We start from the raw sequence: 24,379 nt of genomic DNA, 5'->3' as shown, positions 1-24,379 counted from the left end.
GACTTACAGATTTCAGGATCCCTGTGGCATCTTCGTGGAGCCATGTTGGGTAAACCACTTCATCGTTCAGTATGGCTTCAAAGAGGTCATCTTCGTTCTCTGCCTCAAAGGGGGCATGACCACACAGCATCTCGTAGAGCAACACGCCCATTGCCCACCAATCTACTGCAGGTCCGTAGAGCATTTCCTGGAGGATCTGTGTGAAGAAGGCAATGTGAGAAGTGCTTTGCACATCTGATTAACAAATGTGTCCTTAAAGACTAGGGAAAATGTTGGATTAGGAAATATCAAAGTAAAAAAAAAATGCACATTTCATGCTATCTCTAGAGACTGGTCCGTTTTCTCTGTGGTTCAACTCAGAGGACTTCTCATCCAGGTGATCAAACATTTATGGCCTGTTTCAGCCTAGGTAATGGTACGTGTGCAGATCCAAAACAGAAAGGGTGTTGGCACTGCATCCCTATAGAGGGAGGAAAATACTGGGCTCACTCACTTGCATAGGAAAGACTGAGGAACTTTATTTACTGCTGCTAAATGGGACTGGGATCAAAGCACTGAGTAGAGACAAAGAGGAAAATAACTAGCTGTGAGCAGAGCACACTTTGTCCTCATTCAGGGCTAATGCCTAAAGCAACTACAAGGTTTACAACAACATTTTAAATTCAAATTGTTATTTATAGGAACCGAGGGCATTTTCTGCCATCATTCACCCAATGAGGCATAAGGGAGTGCGGAGGCATCAGCTTGCAATGCGCCCCCAGAGCCACAGCACGCAAGAGCAGCCCGTGGCATCTCTGCTCAGGATTTCCAAAGCCATACTCACCTCTGGAGCAATATAATCGGGTGTGCCACAGAAGGTTGCTGTGGTGACTCCATTACAAATCCCCTCCTTGCACATCCCGAAGTCCGCCAGTTTACAGTGACCCTCGTGGTCCAACAGGACGTTGTCCAGTTTGAGATCTCTGAAAGAAACAAAGAGCAGCGTGCTCTAGGGCAGCCGGGCCCCAAACCTGGGCGGGCTGGCTCATGGGGTGGGCGATCAGACCACACCAAGCAAGCTTTCTGCATACATTTCAAAGGGAACCAATGTCTTTGGGTTATCTTAGAAAAAACTTGAGACCAACTCTGAAAATTTGCCTCAGGGCTCCTAGACGATGGTCCCATATGAATAGGCTACCCACATATAAAAACCTAGGCGTGATGGTGTCCCCTCACCGGGGCATCTTCACAGCGGGCACAGGACTGTCATTCTGGAGCTTCACACCCACAGTGGGCTGTGTCAGGGCGCTCATGGCTCTATGTACCTATCTCTGCTCTGGGAATCAAGTTGTGTTGGCCTGTGTGGCCCGAGGGACAGACTGGTCTCTGTCCAGCCCAGGATCACCTTTCGGCTCAGAGGAGATCGGTGATGACAGAACTGGCGTGACCAGTTTCCAGGCTGTGCCCTGGGAGCTGATACTGTGACCACATAGGTCTTACAGAGAGAGGTCACTGGAGATACCCAGGAATGAAAACAAAGCCCTGTTTTCTAGGAATCCCCGATAAATGAGGTTAAAGCAGCAGAGTTTTCCTGGCACAGATCAGTGGGAACGCAGACCAGACCTTCTCTCTGCGCACCTGCTCCTGGCAGCAATCTCCCTGGGCATAAGCTGTGTAAGCACGCAGCTGCCCACTTCAGGAAAGGAAGCCTTTTCTGCCTCTAAACCGAATCTGGCCTTCTCCATGCAAAACCCTACTTTCCAACAAGCAACTGTTTTCAGTAGGCTGTGATCAGTGGAGATGGTTTCCTTCCCCATAGTCACCACACAATATGAGCAAGACGTATTTTTTTTTTAATGTTTGTTTATTTTTGAGCGAGAGACAGAGACAGAGCGCGGGTCGGGGAGCGGCAGAGAGAGAGGGAGACACAGAATCCAAAGCAGGCTCCAGGCTCTGAGCTGTCAGCACAGAGCCTGATGTGGGTTTCAAATCCACGACCATGAGATCACAACCTGAGCAGAAGTGGGACGCTTAATCGACTGAGCCACTTGGGCACCTCAAGCAAGACATATCTGAAGGTGGAATCACGAGGTGCAGGGTGGCAGGTGGGATGACTGTGGTCCTGTACACGGGAGGAAGGTCACGGCCAAGAGCATGGTCTCTCTCAGCTGTTATTCCAGGAGTGGTTTCAGACTCTAGGCCCTATCAGTGCCTGGTCGTGTGGCTCCTCTCAGCCAGATGGCACACATTAGAAGTGGCCAAGGTTAGGGGCTTGTGGGTGGCTCAGTTAAGTGTCCGACTTTGGCTCAGGTCATCCTCTCACATGTTGTGGGTTCGAGCCCCGCATCAGTCTCTGTGCTGACAGCTCAGAGCCTGGAGCCTGCTTCGGATTCTGTGTCTCCTTCTCTCTCTGCCCCTCCCCCGCTCACATTCTCTCTCAAAAATAAATAATAAAAACATTTTTAAAAATTAAAAAAAAAAAAAGAAGTGGCCAAGGTTAGAGATCACAGTCGGCCACCCCAGGGGAGAGCAAGCCCGTGGGGGATCAGAGCCTGGGGGCGAACTCTTTCAGCACCAGGTTCTAGCCCAGTCATCCAGGCCCCTGTGGACCTGTGCCTAGAGCATGCTCTCTCACTGCCAAACAAGGTTACTGGGTTTCTGAATTCTCCTAAAGCTGTTATGCCTGCTAAGGACTCATAAAGGATTTTGTTTGGTAACAGGAACAAGTGCTAACAGAAACTCACAACGGTCTGGAGAACCGACCTTTGATTGCTCAAGAGAGCTTGTGACTAACATCCCAGGTAAGAGGTCTAATTGCTTATTACTCAGTCGCTGTCATGGGCAGCAGGAATCGTTCAGGGAGAGACAAGTGCTTGCAATCAGTTCTGTAAGCTGCCCATCACAATGCCCTCTGCAGAAGTCCAGAACGCAGCCTCACTGCTCAGAAGACAGAACTGACAGCACAGTGCATCCCTGCCACAGAATGCCTGAGGCCACAGAGGCAGGTTATACTTCAATCCTGACTTTTCAGTCTAATTCTAGGCCTTCTTTAGACCTGTACAAGCCCTGAGAGAAACGCCATTGCTTGTTTTACACCAGGTGCTACTTAATAGACAAAACTCCCAAACTGGGATTCCAAGGGCGTTCAATTAAGAGCATAATATGATCCCAGGCTATTAGTTCTGCCCTCAGCCTAAATATCTCACACCTTCTCTGTAAGTTCTGTCCTGATATCCCCAGAGAGTCAACTCTGCCCTCAGAGTACCCAGTGAGTTCCTGCTCCTATAACGGCATGCCCTGCACTGTGTTCCAGAAGGCTCTGTCTGTGTACCTGTCTCCCCCTTAGCTGGGGCTAAGCCTTACTCCTCCCTAGTTCCAGCTTGGTCATGGAAGAAGACGCTGACCAAAGACATAAACAGAAGCATGTCGGACAGACAGCAGTGAGCTTCCCTAGCCAGCTCAGTGCCTGTCTTATTTTCAGGGGAAGAAAGGAAGCTTCATAAACCTCACTGGGATCCTTGTTCCAAGGTAATTAAACTTATAAAAAGTGATGTGCTTTATCCCTTAGAGACAGATTCCAGAGGGAGGAGAAGAATAATCCTGAAATGTAAGTTCAAATTCTTTGCTTTGGTGAAGCTGGAGAAGGGAAACTACTTTAGGAAAGACGATTATAAAGCAGAGAGGACCCAGTCATAATACTTTTCCATGGCTTGCAGCCAGATGACAGAGTAAAACATTGACAGGGTTAGTCAAACAGATTCAAAGGTTACAGAGCCATTCATGGACACGGTCAGCTTCCATTTTAAGGGTAATCATGATCTTCGCTTAAAAAAAAAAGAAAACATGGGGCATCTGGGTGGCACACTTGGTTAAGCATCCGACTCTTGATTTCAGCTCAAGTCATGATCTCGCTGTTCATGAGTTGAGCCCCACATCGGCTTCAGTGCTGACAGTGCAGAGCCTGCTTAGGATTCTCTGTCTCCCTCTCTCTGTCCCTCTCTTACTCGTGCTATCTCTCCCTCAAAATAAAATAACACTTAAAAAAAAAAAAAGATGGTAAAGAAAAAAAAAAGCAAAAGCAAAAAAAGTCATTGTATGACTTCTGACTTTGAAATATGTAAAGGTCAGTTTTTGGCTTTGAAGTTCCTTAGCCTCCAATGCCAACATGTAACTCAACAGCCAAACTTAACAAGGCTACACAATGAAGATTACAAGTTCATACAGGGCAGAGGCTCAGATCCCAAAGTGCCAAATACGCAAATACCGGCTCATCCTTCATTAGGTCACTAGCACCGGTATTTAATAGCTGTAACTTTTGTCACACAATCATAGAAGGGTAGAAAGAGTTACTTTATGCATTGTTGTTGCTGCATAATCAGGGTTACTTTAAAATGCCCACAGTGGTTTCAGAGAAGCATCCCAAGTAGTTGAGGACAAAGGAAATTCAGAATTTGTATTTATTTTGTTTCCACCATGAGCTATTCTGAGAGTCATAAAACAGAATGACATGAGTCTTTCTGCTTAGATCACCGGAATTAGTGACTCTTCCAAAAGAAATAAAGGAAGGTGAGTTGTGAGCTGGCTCCTTGAACAAGAATGACTCTAAGAGGCTATTCAGTAACTATTTTTAATCTATTAAAATTTTTTTTTATCATGGAAAATTTCAAATCTATACAAAAGTACAGAGACTAATATAACAATCCCTGTAGTGGTCACAGAGCATAAGTGCTATCAATGCATGTCCCATCTTGTTTTGTGTATACATTTACTCCATTCCTGATCCATCTTTTTTCAGATTTTGAAGCAAATCCAAGACATAAAAGCATCTCATCTGTAAATATTTTAATATCTTAATCTGAAAGATAATAATTCTTTAATGAAATACAACATTGATATTGGTTATTAAAAATATACAGTCAATATACTATTCAAGGTATACTGCTTTTTCTCTGCTCATTTGAGTTATGTGTGTGCATGTCCATATAACCTGAAAAAAGCTTCTGTAGAGCACAAGAGTATGACAGTAGCTAATTCAGCTACACTAAATGTTCACCAGATGCTAAGTGCTTTAGCCATATTATCTTATTTTAATCCTGAACAAACCCTGTGAACGAGGATCTCAGCAACATTATTTAGTTACCCAGGGGTAAATCCAGGATTCTCAGTTCCGCTCACCTCCTTCCAAAGCATGGGCTCATAACCCACTACAGCGGGCAAACACTCTTTTATATACTGGCATTGCATTGCTGGCTAATCCCCCTAGTAGATTATTTCCTGAGAAGACTTCCCCAATTGCAACAAGAACTGTGTGAGAATCAATAAGTATCCCAAAAAATGAATTATGGCAAAGGGACATTTTTGTGCACATCACTATGAAATGCATCGTCAAAATCTTGCCAAAAAATTTTTTTTGGTTTGGTTTTTAGTGTGTGCATGGAGAAGGAGTTCAATGAATTTTTTCCAATCCTTGCATGTACAGGAATAGGGGAGTGCACAGCAAATGTGTCTCTAGTGGTCAAATATTCTGAAGATCATTCACTGCTCTCTTCCAAGGAAGAGAAGCTGGTACGTGGATAAGGGTGAAGAGGTGGCCGAAAAGAACAAATTTAATATTATGATCATAATTTCACAACAAAACCACTTAGGACTGGCTTGTATTTTGGGTTGTCTGGGTTTATATAAACTTGTAATTTTTTTTTTTTCAAGGCAAGACTGATTGTGTTAAATTGGTAAAAGAATGTTGAAAGGTCACTGAAACAGCAAAAGCCTAAAATCTCATTTTTTCATCATTTAGATAGGAGTGCCATTCACGTATTACCTAACACAAGATGTTTAGCCATTCACCCACCCAACAAATCTTAGAGTACCATCTATGAATCACACAATATGCAAGGGGCTCAGAAGCCTGAATGAGACAGGAAATGGCAGGAGCCTGCCAAGGCAGGGGCCAGTAAAAATTCCAGTCGTTAGCCCAAGGAGAAAGAGAAACCATTGAAAGGTCACACACAGAGATGGATAGCATTAACTTGTGATCGTACAATGAGCCTCCAGCTACAATGTGGACAAGAGATCAGTGGGGGAGGAGAGAACATGAGGACACTAGTTGGGAAGCAACTGAAGTGTTCAGAAAAGAAAAGATGGTGGCCTGGAGCAGGGTGTGGCAGGAAGGCAAAGGGAACTAGATGGACCCAAAACTAATAGGGGGGGAAAGTAATGGGATTCAGTAATGGAAGGATATAGACAGTCAAAGGGAAGAAGGCGTGAGCATGTTCTGGCTCACAGGATTTATTTTGGACATATTGAGCTATTTTTTAGGCATCCAAGTGGAGACATTTAGAGGCAGCTGAATATACATGGCTAGAACTCAGAGGCTGGGCAGGAGATACAAATTTCAGAGTCAATTAGCTGGGTGTGGATGAGTTCACCTGGGGAGAGGGAATGGAATGGGAAGAAGGCAGCTGGGGAACCGAGCCCTGCGAAGAGTATCCTGAGGATAAGGCCCCTGATCTTTTTCACACTGGGACCATAAATACTGCTCATAATTTATCAGCCAGAGTGGGTAGCATAGTTGAGTGCCCAGGGAAGCAAGGGCCCCTCTTTTGCCTCTTAGGTGGGGCATCCCTAGTCTTGTCAAGGTTTAAAAGGGTTAGAAAATATTAACCTTTTACATTCAGAATCATCTAATGGGTTCTCTCTGGTTTTAACCCTCAACCTCTGCTACATGATGCGGTGCTTTTGTGAGCATAAACTTAAGTGTTCTATTTTAGGAAAATGTTCATTGCTTCATCTTGCAGGATACCAAAAATTTGGAAATAGGCCAAATTATTAATTAACAGGGGAATGGCTAAACAACTTATGGTATATACATGACAGAATTTTATGGGAGCTGATAAAATTTTATAAAAGATGAAAAATGGGAAATTTTTATGACAGAAGTTTTATCTTTTGAAAATTACTTCTTTTGTGACTATAAAATCATTTTCATCATATAAAATTTGATCATTCCTGAAAAATTATGGGGAAAACGATGACAGGCTCACAGTCTTCACATCTTTTCTTCTCAATGCGACACTAATACATATTATGAGAAACTTGCTTTTCTTACCTAACAAATATTTTGGACATATTTCTATATAGATCTACCTCATTCTCTGTAATGGTTATCTAAAATTCCGTTAGAAAGGTGTATTATAATTTAAATAGTCCCCCCTCCGTGAACATTTAGATGGTTTTTAATTTTTTGCAACTTCAAGCCAGAGGGTAATGAACATTACTTGCACACTTGTAGGAGGGGTTACTTGGGTTTAAGAAATAAAAATGCTCTGTCAAAGGATATAAATGTTCAAAATGAAAACAGAAGTTGAACAATTGCTGAAAAAGTTTGCATCAATTCATACTCCCACCAATAGTGTATGAGAACATCCATTTGGCTTCCTTATTCAAGTAAGACATAATCATCCTTAGGTCTTTGCCAATTTGCTAGGGAAAATGATCTCATTGTTTTAACTTCATTTCTTACGAATGAGATTAAGCTTTTAAAAACATGTTTAACGACCATTTGTATTTCTTCTGTCTGTTGCCTTTTCACATTTTTTACCCATTTTAAAGCTTGAGTTATCTTTTTGATTATTATTATTTTTATTTGAGAGAGAGAGTGTGCATACAAGGTGGGGAGAAGGGCAGAGTGAAAGAGAATCTCAAGCAGGCTCCACACTCAGTGTGGAGCCCAGTGTGGTGCTCGAATCCCACAGCGTGGGATCATGACCTGAGCCAAAATCAAGAATCAGATGTTCAACCAACAGAGCCAACGAGGCACCCCTGATTATTTTTTAGAAGCTTATTACATATTATGGATGGTAGTGATTTGTTACATTGTTTGCAAATGTTATTGCCCAATTTGTTTTTAAGTTTTATTTACGGGAACTTTCATATTTTTGTCCGGTCAAATCTCTCAATCGTTCCTCTATGGCTGCTGTATTTCATGACTTACTTATAGGCTGATACAATTCCAGGTGGAAAAGCAGGATACAAAGATTGTATTTTCAATATTCTCTCTTTTTTAATGTTTTGGTTTCTTTGTTTTTGTTTTTTGAGAGGGAGAGAGGGAGAGAGGCAGAGTGCGAGCCGGGAGGGGCATAGGGAGAAGGAGACACAGAATATGAAGCAGGCTTCAGGCTCTGAGCTGTCAGCACAGAGCCTGACATGGGGCTCAAACCCACAAACTGTGAGGTCATGACCTGAACCGAAGTCAGACGCTTAACCAACTGAGCCACCCAGGCGCCCCTCAATATTCTCTTAATTACAGTTGTTCAGAGGATAGAAAGAAGGAAGCAAAACAGGAGGGAAGAAGGAGAGATGGGAAAAGATAAGAGAGAAGGAGAAAAGTCTATTTCTGGGTGCTATGTTTATAAATAATTTTTCTTTTCTTTGTGCTAACTTTCTTATGGGAATCATGTATCATTTTGATAACCAGGAAGAAATCATTAAGATATATGTCCACATGTTTTGGCTTTAATTCTTTTCTTTGGTTTCTGTACCATTTATTGCTATAATTCCCAAGGAAGATATGTAGGGAACATAAACCACTGATAGATATGGAAAGGATTTCTTTTGGAATGCAGGCTGCAAGGGCATGTTGAAAAAAAACCAAATCAACTTACTTGCTTACAGATCCTGACAGAAGTCGGAAGCTCAACCGACTGAGCCACCCATGTGCCCTGCAACATCCCTAATTATTAAATGAAGTCCCCATACCATTTCTCCTCATGAAGTTTTGTGGGGCTGATCCATGAGAAAAAATTAAGAACAAATACGCAGGAGCACCTGGGTGGCTCAGTCAGCTAAGCATCCCACTCTTAATTTCGGCTCAGGTCATGATCTCATGCTTCTGGAGATTGAGCCCCGTGCAGGGGCTCTGTGCTGACAGCACGGGACCTGCTTGGGATTCTCTCTCTCCCTCTCCCTAGCTTGCATGTTCTCTCTCTCTCTCTCAATAAATAAATAAACTTTCAAAAAAAAGAAAAAGAACAAGTATGGGAAACATGAACATACATTATCATGAGGCTGAATGTAAAATGACTCATTTTCTAATGAATACAGAAAATCAAAAAACAATTTCCAACTCCGAAAGTATTACCAAATCTCCTCTGAGGCTCCTCCTACCCTTTCGTATTTCTCCCAACAGCTACTTGAGGTGGGAAATAATCATAAAAATGACCCTGTGCAAGTCTGGCTATTACACACCCTTTAAAACAGGGCCAGGGACTCACAAACTAATCCCCCCAGGTCAGGTGTTGGTCTCCATCCAGTTCTGGTGTTGGATGCACTTGATATGCATGCAACATGTTTCCACATTCACCACTGTTTATATACAAGACCGATTTAACCTGAGCAAAGGGACCAAGAGATTTCCCCTTGCCGTGTCTTATGGTTGGAAAACACGTACAAAGAAAACACTCATTGCCTCTCTGGACAAATGAAAGAGGCAATGAGTTTGATTAACGTCTACAGTGTGCAGATCATACATCTCTCTGGGGGCCATCAAATAAATGAGCCATCATGCTGACAGTTGAGCCTTCTCTCTAAATTTTTTCATTCCTAGCATCGCCCCTCCCCCTCCCAGGAGGGCTGAAATTCTCTAGCTGAAGTGGCACAAGTTTATTTAGTAGCTCCTTACAGTATTTTTATTTTATAGTTGCCAAGAAAACCTCTCTCACTGACTCTCCTTGCCAAAATGCTTCCTGCGTGATACCTGGCTGTGTTTGGCATGCACACAGATGCCCTCCACGAGGGGAAGCAGGGAGGCAGAATGGAGGGCTTCCAATAAAGACACCAAGGAGATGACAGACCTTTGGTGGCTAGGGGTCTTGTGACCATTGGGCCTAGCTCCGACAACACAGAAAAGATGCTGGGGCAAAAGAGACACCTGTGGTTGATAGGCTAGTGGGGGGATAAGGTGGTCAACATACTGAATTCTGCTCGGCTCCTCAGGCTTCCCCAGTGCAGAGAGGTGGGTGCAGCTGACCCATGGGAAATTACTTTCCAGGGCACCTTTGCTTCCCAGCCATAGAAATGCAACAAAGAAATGGATCAGAGAGTCACAGGGATCCTGAGAGCCTGCAAACTAGGGACAGGATAGTCGTGGAAGAGCCCTTTGCCTGCAAAGAGGACGCATTAAGGAAGGTAAAGGAAGGAAAGATTTTGCAAGAGGAAGAATCAGAACACGGTAGCCTCTTAACCAATGTGATCTCAATGATAATTGGGGCAGCTGTGGAGTGGGGATGGGCAGGGGCAGATGGATCCTACGAGGCTTATGGTGGACACGTGGCACCAATACCAACAAACAGGTTGACAGAATGAAACTCTGTTAAACGTTAGAGGGCACGCAGTGCTAGGTAAGCGTTGGCCACTGTTGTCACCACTACTGTCGCCAGTAAGTGGATAAATGTTGTGGCTGTCACCCTTGAAAGATCAGCCAGACAACTGAGGCATCAGTGCGAATACACTAGCAAGTGAAGGGACGATGAGACATCTTAGCCCGTCTAGCTGTGGCTGGTTCCCTCTATGGAAACCCAGGGCTCTTCAGACTTGGGGGTACTAGACTCTGCCAGCGGTGAGGCCAGTTCCCTGAACACATTTTGTTGAGAGAAAACAGCGTGTGAGAGGGGACGTGGATACCGCGGGGTGGGGGCAAGTGGAGGGAGGCGGGGTGATGAGGAATGCTTTACAACAGGAAGGAGTGCTGTTTATAGCACCGACCTCAGGAAGGGATATTCAGGCTGCTTTTGGCAACTGGCTAAACACAAACCTTTGCCAGCATTAGTAATGCCTTACGCAATATCAAAGGGGAGGGGAGACAGACTTCTGACTTGAACCAGAACTTTTGGCCACATCAGCAGGTCTCATTCGGTTACCTGCTGTCTCCATCAGAGATTAAACCTGAACCATTTAAACGGAAGTCTCAAAAACCCAAGAAGGCACCTACGGTTTCAGAACCACTCCCAGGCCCTTGGAATTAAATGCGAACCTCACATGTTAGTTCTGGGTTATAGTTGGTATCACTTTGTTCTCTGTGTTTTGCATAAAGCCTTGTTTTCTCCAAAGTGATTACAGCCTCCAAGGGTAGGCCTGGAATATTTCTTAAGTCATTTCCAGCGTACTGATCACAGGCTAGACATATGACAGCAACACACATCTCAGTCCCTTTCCAGGGATTTACAGATCTCCTCCTAATGCTGGGCATATCACAGCAAAGTGTGCAGAAGACATCAAATTTACCCCTAAGGAGTTTCCTTTTGAAGAACTCGCTGCCACTTCCTGAGCACCCGCCCATGCTGTGTCCAGCACTTAGCCTTGCAAGACATTCCCAAGACATTCATTTTCCAAGACATTCATTTTGTTGAGTAATCCATTTGAGTAAATGTGCAGCCATCGGCCAAAGACTATTTCCAATTTTATGTAATAGTATCCTTAATAAAAGTAATCTCTGAAATGCAAACATCATTATAACTTCCTAAGATCTTAAAGGTAAACAATTCACAAATCAGGGAGAAAATTATTTTTTGGGCCTGTGTGTCTTATTTTTAGCTTAGAAAGTATCATCAAACCGCTAAACAAAAGGAACTGATAAAGAGAACTTTTGAGAGACTAACCTTCTTCTTGCCTAAATGTTGGACAAATCTTGATCCAATAAATAATGGTTACTTCAGTTTGGTCAATTTCTCAGCACCTCAGTTCCTCTGTTAAAACATTAAAGTGGCAAGGTGATAGACTTTAATCTAGTCACTAACCCTGGATTTCGCTCCACAAGTGACCTGTGTGGCAACACTTTATGCCCATATGTACATTACAGAGGCAATTAAAGATCTTTTGCAAATATAAGGTTTCATATACCATTAATAGTGGGGCATATTTTACATTTCCTAGAGAACTGGAGTCCATGCCGATAAGCTTATCTGTGATCAGTTCTGGAACACAGCAAATTCAGACTAGTAGCCAAGCATGGAGTCCTCACACACATGGACAGATAGAGGCCAAGGGCAAATTCTCAGCTGTCCTCTTAGGGAGCGAGATAGCTCCCCTATGCCTCCCTCACTGTGCTTCCTTCCCTAACTCCCACATGGTTATTCAACCAATCTCTGTCTGTCTGATTCCAAAAGGCAGTATAATGGAAGGTTAAGGGTATAGATTCTGGAGCCAGGCTGCCTGGGCTTGAGTCTTGGCCCTGCTATTTACCATTTGTGTGATCTTGGGCAAGTTACTTAACCACTCTATATTTGGTCCTCTTCATGAAATGCAGATAACCACAGTGCCTGCCTCATGAGAATGAAGCTATTTAATGTGAATTGTTTAGAACAGTGCCTGATTGCATTAAGTACTATGGAAGCCTGAACTATTATTTCCTCATCAGCAAAAAAGAGAACACATACGTGGCCTATTCCTTGAGATTTTTGTAAGAATCAAAACTGATGGTAGACACAAACTTTGAAAATACTAAGTAACATTCGAAATTTAGGAGTTTGGGACGGGTGGGCCTATTATATTATAAAGTGACACATCTGCCTTATAAACTGCTCTGTGGGTGATAGAGCAAGGAGCCAAAGGGAGTTTCTCATACAGTGCCAGGGCCTGGCACTAGCAATGGGCAAAATGTCTCAAGAACTGGTTAAGCTCCATCAGCCACAATACCTTTGTCTACTTTATCCGTCTTTGCTGAGGCCAAATTCTGAAGCATTAAGATACAGAAATTAAGCATTCATCTATCGACGGGCACTTGGGTTGTTCTTCATATCTCGGCTACTGTAAATAATGCTGCAATACACATAGGGGTACATATTTCTTTTTGAATTAAGTGTTTTCACTTTCTTTGGGTAACTAGCAGTGAAATTACTGGGTCATATGGTAAGTTTTTGAGGAATTTAAGAAACAAAACAAACAAAGGAAAAAAGAGACAAACAAAAAAACAGACTCTTAAATATAGGGAACAAATTGGTGATTGCCAGAGGTAGGGTGGGTGTGGGGATCGGTGAAGTAGATAAAGGGGATTAAGAGTACATTTATCTTGATGAGCACTGAGAAATGCATAGAATTGTAAATTATATTGTGCACCTGAAATTAATATAACACTGTGTATTGATTATACTTGAATTAAAAATGAAAAGATACAGGAATTGATCTCGGTTCACTACCGACAGCCCTGCTCAGTGCAATGAAAAAAGGCTGGTTCAAGTTGAGGTTCATCCAGTTCCATCCCAGTCTGTCAAATGCATGAATGACCCATTCTTCTAAGCAGAAGAAGCCGAAAGAGGAACTGTGATTCTCTAGAAATAAAACAGGACTCCCAAGAAGTGGCATGCTATCTGTACCTCATAATGCAGTCAAAACTGAACTGGCACAGCCAGTCTTTGTTTTCCACCCTCTCCCTGCCTAATGATTTAGGACATAAACCCAACAGTGGATTCTGGTCTCATCCATTCAGTGATGTGATAAGACCCAGATTCTGCAAAGTTACTTTGGGGAGAAGTCATTTCCAGTTTTTCACTGTTACAAACAATGCTGTGATAATTGAACGTATCTTTTTAACATGTCCAAACCTATTAATATTTTTTATCATGCGCATGCACAAATGAGCAGTCAACTCCAGGTACCATGCTCACGTTTAAGAACCTCTGTTAAGGCCACTGCATTGGTGTTTGCCTTCTTTCACCACAGGAAGCCAACAAAGATTATGGGTATTCAAACTAGCAGGCAGGCAGAGAGCACAAATTCCAAAAGCCTGGAATTACTGTTATTTTAGGTTATTTAAGTTACTGTTATTTTAGAAATGTGATCTCCAGGAGGAGAAGTGCCTCCTGGTTTTCATTTTTCCATCTTTGTATTTTTGAACTCCCTTTGCACATAGTAGGCCCCTAATGAATGGCTGTTCGTCTGAACGGCAAGCCCTTCTCTGCCCTCTAGTCCTGGTCTGGTTCTGAGACCCCAGCGAGGCTGGATTAAAGAGGATGTGGAGGACTGTTAGGCAACTGGGTGGATTCGGGTTTGTGCTGGGCCTCTGGCACCAATCCAGGACCTCTGACGCCAACAGGAAGCTGCCAGTACCTGCTGGAGTCCTGTCTCAGGGATGACCTAGGAGGACCAGGTCAGCACCCCAGGAAACTCTGGCTCTGAACACACTCTCGAGTACACGCTATTCCAGGCATTAATCCTTCTAGACAAGTCCTGAGATACCAAGAGATACCAGAAATGAAAATGTGCCCTGCTTAGTGACTGCCTGTTCGTGTTTGGCTTACAGGTGAGAGCAACCTTTGTTTCTATAAAAGAAGGATATTAAAAATTCCGTCAACCGCCTAAACAGGATTTACGTGAATTTAACTGGCTACTGTAGGACACAGAGAACCTTGCAGTGGCTTCTGTCATTAAGACAATGACCGTGAACAGAGAGCACAGGAGGTCAGGCAGGCTGGCTGAATGCAGCTGGGTAGTGGGGGTGGAGTCGTGGGGGGGGGGGGGTGGTCAGTGAGCAAGCTAGTGTCTCGGTGCACCTGGAACCTTCTGATGGACACACATCCTTCCCTCTCTCCAGAGGCATCATGGGGACTCAAGTGGGACAAGCTGGAATGCTGGTTTTACCTGGTACACTGTCCGGTCAATTAGTCAAGGGGCAAGAAAACTTTTCCTGAGCCAGAAAGCAGAGCTTCGAGACTCAGCTTTGTCACCTTGCTGGGTCTCAGTTTCTTCACCTGTAAATGATGGGATGGTACTGGATGACATGCCTTCCCCACTTCTCCGACCGGCAGTCAATCACTAAGAACTGACAATTACGCCTCCTGATTGTATTCAAAGCCAGACACCTTCTCTCCACCACACTGCATGGCCTCCATTCAGCCCCATCATTTCCCACCTGCATCGCTGCATCTCCTAACCGGTCTCACTACCTTCACTCTCCTCCCCTCTTCATGCTGGGCCAGTTGTTTTTCTGAAATTCAATTCTTGAATGTTTGACCCTCTAAGAGGCCCTGCCCAACTTTATCGGCCATAAGGCTCTACGGTGGGGTCTCTGTCTGCCCTGCAGCCTTATTTTCTCCCCCAGCGCTCTCCCCTGCTTCACATCCTCACGCACTCCAGGCACCCAACGCCGAGAGGTGGACCTCTCCCCCACCCGCGTATATGCTGTTGTGCCCTTGGATGGGCACTCACTCATAAACCGCCACTGGCCTGCAATGAAGCAGAAAATGATTGAATCACAGTGAATAAATGGGGGTAGAAGAAAAATTAAGAGTAAGCGCTTGGAAACTTTTATAACTACCTGACAGCAATTTTATGTCTGTTGAATCTAATAATAAAAATCTGGGCTCCTATTTCATGTCTTTTTAAAATTTTATTTTTCTAGTAATTGACTTTTATTACGTTTTATAAAAATATCAGTCCTAAATGGGTTGAAAAGGGAAAAAACACAACAACACTGGTTTACTACCACAGACAGTATGGGGAGCTCTGGCCAGCAGCACCCTTCTACCTTCCGTTCTCCTGGGCAGATGACTTCATCCCCGCCGAAGGCTCTCTGTCTCGGGAGTCTTCTGCATCCCTTCCTAGACAAGCTTGGTGCCTCTCCTCCATGCTCCAGTGGTATTTGGTGCATACTTCTAATTATAGCATTTATTGCGCCGACTGTAATTGTTGGTTTCCCTGCAGGTCCTTCCCATGCTTATTTCTGCTAACCTCAGAACAAGGTGCCTGGCCCAGGGCTGAGTGAGCAATTAAGTGTTGACTGAAATGAACAAGCCCTAAGTTTCTCACCCTATACTCTGGTTGCCTTTCCTTTACCCATATATTCCTTGTGTGTAAAATCCTTCCTGCCTGTGTTCTCTCCCTCTGATGCCTACTCCGTGTTCTCTACATTATGGAAGCTGAGGAGATGAGGAAGAAATGAGGAGAACTGTTTTCTGCACGTGGGGGTGAATTTCTGACACCACCCGTCGGGTTGTCCCCTCTCTAGCTCTCAGTCTAGTCCTAGAGTTCATATAAGGAAGCTGGGCTTGTAGCTACAACAACTGGTGACTAATGTGTGTGCCTGGTGATTAAGCATCCTTACAACAGCACAGTATTATAACCAGACAAGACAAATCACCCCTGTACCTCTTGCATAAAATTAAAAGGTCAGTCCAGGAAGAGAAGGAATAATGAGATTCCTGAAGTCCTTCATCAAGTTGAAAAGCTCATTTGATTTTTGTTTTTTAAGTTTAATGGAAAACTCCAAAACCAGAAGGGATGGAATATTACATAGAAACTGCTTCAAAGCTCAATTTAAGCTCAAACCAAAGAACATGATTCCCATCATATGGAACTAATTTCTTTTTGAAAGTTGATAAACCAAAAATTGCACTGGAAAGCAGCCGGTTCCCTGCGTTTTCCACAGAAGGCAGTTTGGGAACACATTTCCTGAACCTCAGCCTCTTGGGTTCTACTCCTGGATTTTCCCCCTGACGCCATGGAAAAGTGCTTTCCTCTCCTCTCCTCCGCTGCAGAGTCCTTTTTAAAAAGGGTAACGTGATCACCTGCCCATTTACAGGATGTAGTGTATAAAATCATCCCAAGAGTTTCCCCAGGGCCTTTGATGCATGGAGTCAGGGAACCTAGGCTTGCTTATGGTTAGGAAAAAAGAAAACAAGCAAGCCCCAGAGATAGGACAAGTGATCGTTCTCCTATTGGAAAAGGAACTGTATTCCTCATTCAAATTAAGAAGCAGAGAATCAACTGATAAAGAAAATTATTAAAATTTAGGGTCTGAAAAAAATGACTTATTTTGAAAACACAACATTTTGATTGACTGATCTAGGTGATACACAAGCAATCGAGTTCCACCCCCTCAGATAAGTTCCAGTTTTGTTCTGAGTTTTATGACCATGCCAAACAGCGTTCTGTCTGCCTGTAGAGCTTGAATCCCATCGACACAGGTGTGGGCTTGGAATTTTTGATCTGGGCTGACACATTCCTGGCCAGGAAAGTGGTGCTCTCTCTCCTCCTATAACTTTCCACTGATGTAAATGAGGTCAAAAGTGCCCAGAGGCAGCAATGACAGGTGTGTGTGGGCAGAGAATCACGGGCCAAGGCAGGGCACACGCTTTCTCTTCTGTAAGAAGCATTTATACCATCCTGTGGGCATGCGTGGGGAAGGCCGTAAGCTTTATAGTTTATGCCACAAGGAAGTCAAGACAGCCTCCAAACCATTGTTCTGGGGATGCCTTTTCTTTCTTGTGTGGCTCAGGAGGCACAAAGCTCCCTCTGCCCTGCCAGGCCTTCACAGTGTGGGACTCAGGGCCATCTGAGAGGTTCTGCCTGTTCTGGACTGGGAGCTGCCTCAGCAACTCCTGACTCCTGGCTGTCCGGAGCCAAATGTAACAGGGGTGAGGGCTGTCCGGAGCCAAATGTAACAGGTGAGTGGCCAGAGGTAGTGCCCTTTCCTAGGGACAGCAAATACGGTCTGCTCTCCCAGGAGCCCAAAGGGCAGCCTCTGGAGTGAGCATTCTGAAGGCTGCTATTTGCCCTGGATGATGCTCACCTGCCCAGCGCTGGCCCTCAGAAACAGAGCCGCAGGCTTGATAATTCTCTGTCTTAACCAAACGGAGACTGCTAACTATCCCAACTGCTGGGTCAAGGAAAACCCCTTGGATATGTGAAAAGGGGAAATTGAGGGATAGTATTGGTAGAGGCTCTACCTGAGTCATTAAAGCAAAGTAAGATGACAGTTCGCTGAGTGGGGACTATGCTTTCAGGTAAATTCCAAGGCAACTGAATACAATCCTACTCAAGTCTCTGACCACTACTAAGGGTCTGCTTTGTGAGCTCCTCCTCCTCCTTCCCCTCCACTCTCCCTTAAAGGGTAGGCTGTTCCCTAAGGCTCTGTTCTTGGCCCTTGCTTAGCTTTCTTTCCAGAACCACTGCTAGACCAAATCGCACCTTAGCGCAAATTAGAAAGAGGCTCCCCTTTCCCTAGACATGTTACCACCGACTCCTAGAAAACTCATAGTCATTACACAAATCTTCAAGGACTCTGATGAAGTGGTCCGCTTAGAACTGTTCGGTGCACAGTCTGCCCAGTTGTACAGTTGTTCTGTGCAATTGAATCTCAGGGATTCAAATATCACCCTAAGACAGATGGCTCCCCAATTTAAATCTCTACCCTGACAGCTCTTTCCAGAGATCTAGACCTTCATGACAAATAAGAAAGTAACTGATTTGGGGGCATAGCTAACCTTCAAATGGCAAAAGATGGAACCTAGATTTTACCCAACTGTCATCCTCAGTGAAAAGCCTTAGAGTTCTTAGCTGGGAATCTGGAAAGCATCCTTAATGTCTACTCCTTGGGCTCCATACCCCATTCATCAGTGTCCTCCAAGCTCTTCCTCCGCTGTATCACACTCCCTTCCTCTTCTCCCTCTTCTTCTCACTATCCTGGCTTGCTTTAAGTCATGCCTATTTTCCCCCCTCTTAAGCTTATTTATTTATTTTTATTAACCTTTACACCCAAGATGGGGCTTGAACTCACGATCCCGAGATCCAGAGTCGCATGCTCTGAGCCAGGCAGGCACTGCACCATGCCTATTTCTTGCCTGACTTATTCCAAGTCCTCCTACCTGAGCTCCTGGTTTCCAGGTTTGTTCCTATGCACTCTGCTTAACTACAGTTATTTCCTGTTAGTCTCTTTCTCAAAAACCTCTGATGGCTTCTATTGACAGGCAAATAAAGCCCAAACTTCCTGGCCTAGCACTCAAAGCCTTCAATGTTCTCACACCGACCCACCTCAACTGTCACCTTTCCCTGCTCTGCAGTTCTGGTCACACGGATTCCTCATGATTCCTTAGCACAGGACACTTTTCTGCCTTCAGGCCTTCATTCCTACTGTTCCCTCTACCTGGCATGTAATTCTGTATTTTGTTGATAACGAAAACCTACGGCTTAAATACCATTTCTTCTCTAAAGCCTCTGCTGATCCTCTCGATTAGAATTCATAACTTCCTTTTCTGTACTCTCACTGCATTACATTTTACTTTGAGCAATAAGGGAACCATGTCTTAAACTGTCAATTTATAGATGCATTTGGAGCCCCCAGCAGACTCAATCCTTGAGGGCAAGGATTCTGTTTCATTTATCTTTTGGTCTTCAGAGCCAAATGTGGTACAAAGCAGATGTGCAGGTCACATTGAGTGAGTAACCCCATGGTGAAATCCTCATGGTCAAACAAAGCCCACGGACAATTTAATGACGGTCTACTTTGAGCCTGTGTGTCTGTTTCGATGCATCAGGCAAACAAGGACAGGTGAGTGTAGTATAGTATGTCAGGTAGAGGTGAAGGGCACTTTCCAAACCATAAAGTCCGTTTAAAACAAACACACATTTATAACTCACAGTCTGCATGAAATGTAATTCCTTGAAACCCACAAGTCTGGCAGGGGACATAGACTCGGCACCTTGAAGGAGGGTTGGCAGGATTTAGGGCTCATTCTGGAGACCCGTTCTGGTTCTGTCCAGCCCTCCAGACCCTGGACTGGCCCGGCCCCACCACCCAGGCCAATAAAGCCTTACAAGAAGCTAAACGCTTCTCAGAACAATGGTCACCTTGAGAAGGTGAGAACCTGGATGGGAATGAAGTGACAAGTGGGACGCTTACAAATCTAGTTAGGAGCATCTCTTGAGAAAATAACAATGTGAGAGTAAGTTCTGACTGAGAGCAATAATGTCTTCAGATTCCACTCTTCATGAGACAGTTACAGATGAGAATCCAGCAGGGGAAGACCATTGATAATACAGCACCTTGCGTGCAGAAAAATTCAACCACATTACCAGCATTTTTTCATCTTTACCCTATATAATACTGAGTATCCAAACCCACTGTTTTCTGAGACCAGATTCCTCAGTTTCTGGCAAAGAAATTACCAAGAGCACAAATTTACCAAGCGGGAAACTGAGGAGGGTTAGACAGACTTTGCTTTTCTGACACAGTGGAAAATGTGGGTGTATCACATACCACTGTTCTTTATATACTCTCCTGAAGAAGACTGACTAGCACATAAAAAAGGGAAGAACTTGAAAATCCAGCTGATCATACATTTTCCCAACCATCTGGGCTTCTGTTTCTCTTTTGCTGTCACTAGGATGGCTTTAATATCTTTAACCAAGCCACTCTCTATCACTGTGCCTAGAGAGGGAAAAAAATTCCTCTCTCGCTGTGTAGAGAAGAATGAAATTGCAGCCTCTGTATTGCCTTGGTTCTAAGATCTGTACCTGCTCCCTTCCCTCTAGTGCTTCTGAAACAGCTAAGTTCCTTAAAACTAATGACCAAAAAGCCCTGCCAACTGCCACGACTCTCATTTCTATCAAATCAAAAATTATCGGCATCTTGTGATCTGTAGCTTCTTGGAATCAAGGAAATGCAGTGGTTAGTACACATTCCTCTTGTCAGCTGCTGTGTTAAAGGTTGGGGACCAAAGGGAACAAGGAAATCTAACAGATTCACCTTCAAAGAAAACAGAGTCTAGGTAACTCCATTTGAAGGCACCAATGCCTTATAAGAGGCTTCATGGAAGGCCAGTGACTGCAGGAACTCTCTTATGCTATTAGGACCAAACTATTACATTAAATGTCTGTTCAGGAAGTCACTGTGTGGTCAAGGGGAAGAAGAGGCAGTCAGGTTCCCGCTTCTTAGAGCTCCTTTCTTTCTTGGTCTGAGACCAGGGAGCTACAGAATGGGTGACTGATGGCCTTTCCCATCCTTCATGGGTGTCTCAGATAACGAGTGTCTGTCTAGTTCTCTAGGAGATCCATTCTTGGCACTGAAGAGAAACTTTCTGGGAGAGTGGCAGGACGCAGATGTTGGATAAAGAACAAAGGAAGATGAGCTTTTCAGAGGCAGCCCACCCAAGAACCTGGGGAGTTTGAATTTGGCTTAGGAGGTTAGCCTCACACACTCAAAGGAGCCTGCATTCCCGGGCTGGCACGGACAGTGCCACCACTTACCCTCCACATACCCCTGCTGGGGCTGGGACCCTGCCACAGCCCCGCTGATTTGAGGCCTGAGGCCACATTGTGGCGAAGTTCCTCCCACTGACTCACAGGAGACCACAGCAGTGTGTAGAAATTCTGTGATGAAAGATGATATTCCTGACATTTCTCTTAGCTCTCAGATTTTCCAGCAGATTTCTTTGAGCAGTCTTTCTGTCTTCCAGACTTCGGAGGGATGGCTCAATGTTTCCAAAGTGAGGTAGAAAAGCTCACTTGTGGTTGTAAAATTCTAATACTGCCCTCGTTTTCTCTGTGAGACCCACAACGGGAGCTACTGAAATGGAAGACTGAACCAGGCCTGGTGGGCATTGATTTGGAGCAAAAGAACACCTGGGGGCTTTGGAGGAAGTTAATTAGTGGCCAGGGACAAATGGAGTGTGGACAGTTCCTGCTGGCCCAGCCTTGGGCACCTTGTTTTTCTTTTTTAAACCGAACTTTAGTTGTATAGACATATGAATTTTATTTGGCTAAAACTCTGTGGTTGGAATGTCCCCATTAGACCCTATTCTGAAGCTATTTTGAGTTTGAACCCCAGATAAAATATTTTAGACATTCAACAATGAAAGACGTGGGGAGAGGTATCTGTCTCTCTCACTTCCCTTTTCTTAAGTTCTGTGGAACAAAAGTGAAAATGAAAAACTCACTTATCTCCTTCCGTGTACTTTTCACAACTGGTGGTTACTTTTACGTCTTTATATATTTACATTAGAGTACATGCTTCTGGTAGGCCAAGTCCTGGCCTATCTTGTTCACAATGATATACTGAGGCACAAAGTAGGTCTCAGTGAATATTTGTTGCACGAATAAATGAATGACTGACTGGATGCGTGGATAAACAGATGAATGTAGGCTCATAAAGTTATGACAATAAATGTTTATCACATGTAAATATATTAAAGTATCATGCAAAGGAAATAAAACATGGGATCTGGGAAAGGCAGTTTCCCCCAATGTGTCTTTGAGACTAAGATAGTGACTTATAGAAAAAAAAAAAAGTATTTAAAAATGGTTACTAATTGCTTTTCCAATTCATGGACTAGGAGCAAATAGTCTCTGAAAGGAAAGTGTTGGGAGAATCCCCCGCTTACAGAAGGGGGCCACTCTCAGTTAGTAAAAATATCTTTTCCTTTGGTTCTACCATTTCACAGAAGAAAAAAAAAAAGTTGTTACATGTAGACTCCTCTTTGCAGCATGACTGTGCAGTGTATTGTCCAAAATGGGGCTCTGAGGGTGAAAGGTGAAAGGGGGTGCTGGTAAGGAGGTCACAGGACCAAACCAGGACTTCTCTGGGCAAACTGAGACACGTTGGCTGAGTATGTCCTTCACCATGTCGGTTAATCTAAGCCCACTCAAAGCATTTTCTTGAAATCCATCTTCTGATGAAAGTACTTGCTCTTCATTGAATTCTTCTCCTGTTAAGCTCCTTGATGGGTTTTGATCTTGAGAATTAGTTCTCAGAAAGTACAGTATCTTGAGCTTCTCTGGTAAACTGTTAGTTGTAGAGTTATCTCCTTCAACACAGTGTGACACAAGCTACCCTTTCTAGAGTGTGTGTCTCAAGTGAGACATTGTGAAAATATCTCACGCGTGGTAAGCCCTCAACTCTGCCTCTTTCTTCTGATGAAAACAGAACATAAAAATATACAATACCTGCAGTGAATTGTACAAAGTACGGCCGCCCCTCAGACGGACTTGAGAGGGAAAGTGCTTCTTAACGTATTTACTTCCTTCGGTAATGCCACAGCACAAAGATTACACTCAGCCTTCCTGGCCATAAAAGCTTCAGTTTTTCCCATTCTTGCTGCCAAAGCTGAAATGCCAAGAAATGCTGGGAACTGTGATTATACACACTTCATATTTTACATTCTAAAGCCCCAAGGAATAAGCTGTGGAGAACAGAGTCCTATTTCTTAAATGGCAGGACAGATACTGAACTCCAGCTCTGTGGAGCATGGCTGAGTATTTGCATGGGGAGAAACAAACAAAGACCTCACAGATTTCTTCCAGTCTGTGTGTACCTTCCTGGCATCTGTGGCAGACCTTGGCTAACTTTTCTCATGTATTTCTTTTTTGTTATTTTTTAACTTTCTGAATGACTCAACCAGATTCTTACGGGAAAAAAAAAAAAAATCACCACCCCACATACGAGTCAGTCATAAGGCAACTCAGTTACTGCCTTTGACAGGTTTGAACCTGTCTGTTCACAGATGAGGAAACAAAACTCCACTGTTCCTTCGGCCAAAATTATATCCCCTTCCTTAGTGTGGCAGTAAAGCAGCCAGCAGACAGCATTCAGATTTCACGGGTTCCAAAGCTTCCTCCCCAGCTGTAAATTAATTTCACTGCCACGGTGCATTTTTCTCAATTCCGTCCTCAAGCGTAGGAGTTAAAACAAACAAAACCAACCAACCAACCAACCAACCAAAGGTTCTCCTTCCTTCCTCCTTGCCTCCCTTCAAGAACTAACACAAGAGCCACAGGGACCCGGGAAGGGCTCGTGACGACAAGACCTGTACTTCTAAAGGGTGAATTTCCTGACTCACTGTCACCTGCCTTCGTCTACTGCGCAGAGCCCCATTTCTTTGTCAAAGAAGTGTTAGAATCCTCACGAGGTGAACGTGGGAGGGGCAGGCTTCTCACTGCTTGGATTAAATGAAGATTTAATACTCACTTCTTGCTTAATTTGCAAGATTTGGATGCCTCCACACGTTCCTCATGCTCTCAGAGAACAGGAGCTCACACAGGATTTCTCCCCTTCCTCCCCGCCGGGGCCGCACATGCTCCAGGGCCTTGCAGAGAAAGGGGTTGAGAGGCTCCTGGTAAAGGAGCGAGCCCCTTGTGCAAGAAAGCGGGCCCCATCCAGTCGGGCTGGAAGTAATGTGCTGCTACTCCTCAGCCCAGTTATAAACGGCAGCTGCTCTCCGTGTGGGGCTAGAAAGCAATTTCTCTCTGTGTCTATGTAACTGCAATAAACTTTTATAAGCCTGTTACATGATCTGAACAAACCAGCACAGTTTCTCCAACAAGAGCAGAATTCTTTGCAGGTTTGAACCCTCACCCACACACCCTTCTCGGAGAAGAAAAGGAGGCTCAGCTGCTACCTTTTTATAGTTTAGAGCTGGCCTTTCCAAAGACTTGGGAAAAACCTCTACTCTTTCAGGGCATCCGACAGCGCCATTTGGCTCTCAAGAGGAAACACTGTTTCAAACACAGAACTTGTGCATGCATATTTCATTTCTGGAAGGACATAGAAGAAATGCGCCCGGGTGGCTCCATCGGTTGAGGGTCCGACCCTTGATCCTGTCCCAGGTCATGATCTCACAGCGTGGGTTCGAGTCCCACG

At 44.2% G+C, this 24,379-nt stretch overlaps 1 protein-coding gene and 1 long non-coding RNA gene across 11 annotated transcripts in view; one reads left to right on the top strand and one right to left on the bottom strand.

Annotated features, from left to right (window-relative positions):
- Positions 1-16,086, top strand: part of LOC113601328 (uncharacterized) — an 88,999-nt gene extending 72,913 nt beyond the window's left edge. For 3 of the 9 annotated variants that reach the window (XR_008299446.1, XR_008299445.1, XR_008299442.1), the window contains exons 4-7: positions 2,700-2,780; positions 3,548-3,586; positions 14,063-14,269; positions 14,561-16,071. This is a non-coding gene — a long non-coding RNA (uncharacterized LOC113601328). The other 6 variants (XR_008299441.1, XR_008299447.1, XR_008299438.1 and 3 more) reach the window with 5 other exon arrangements.
- The window catches only part of PRKCH (protein kinase C eta), a 230,490-nt gene that overhangs the window by 28,610 nt on the left and 177,501 nt on the right, over positions 1-24,379 (bottom strand). For both annotated transcript variants that reach the window (XM_015071812.3, XM_053224525.1), the window contains exons 11-12: positions 824-962; positions 8-196 (exon numbers count right to left, since the gene is read on the bottom strand). In XM_015071812.3, the coding sequence (XP_014927298.2) occupies positions 8-196; positions 824-962 (328 nt within the window). The remainder of the gene's footprint in view (positions 1-7; positions 197-823; positions 963-24,379) is intronic.

The sequence above is a fragment of the Acinonyx jubatus genome, chromosome B3 (genome assembly GCF_027475565.1).
Source record: "Acinonyx jubatus isolate Ajub_Pintada_27869175 chromosome B3, VMU_Ajub_asm_v1.0, whole genome shotgun sequence".
Classification (NCBI taxonomy): Eukaryota; Metazoa; Chordata; class Mammalia; order Carnivora; family Felidae; genus Acinonyx; species Acinonyx jubatus.
This window is presented reverse-complemented; position numbering and strand designations above follow the sequence as displayed.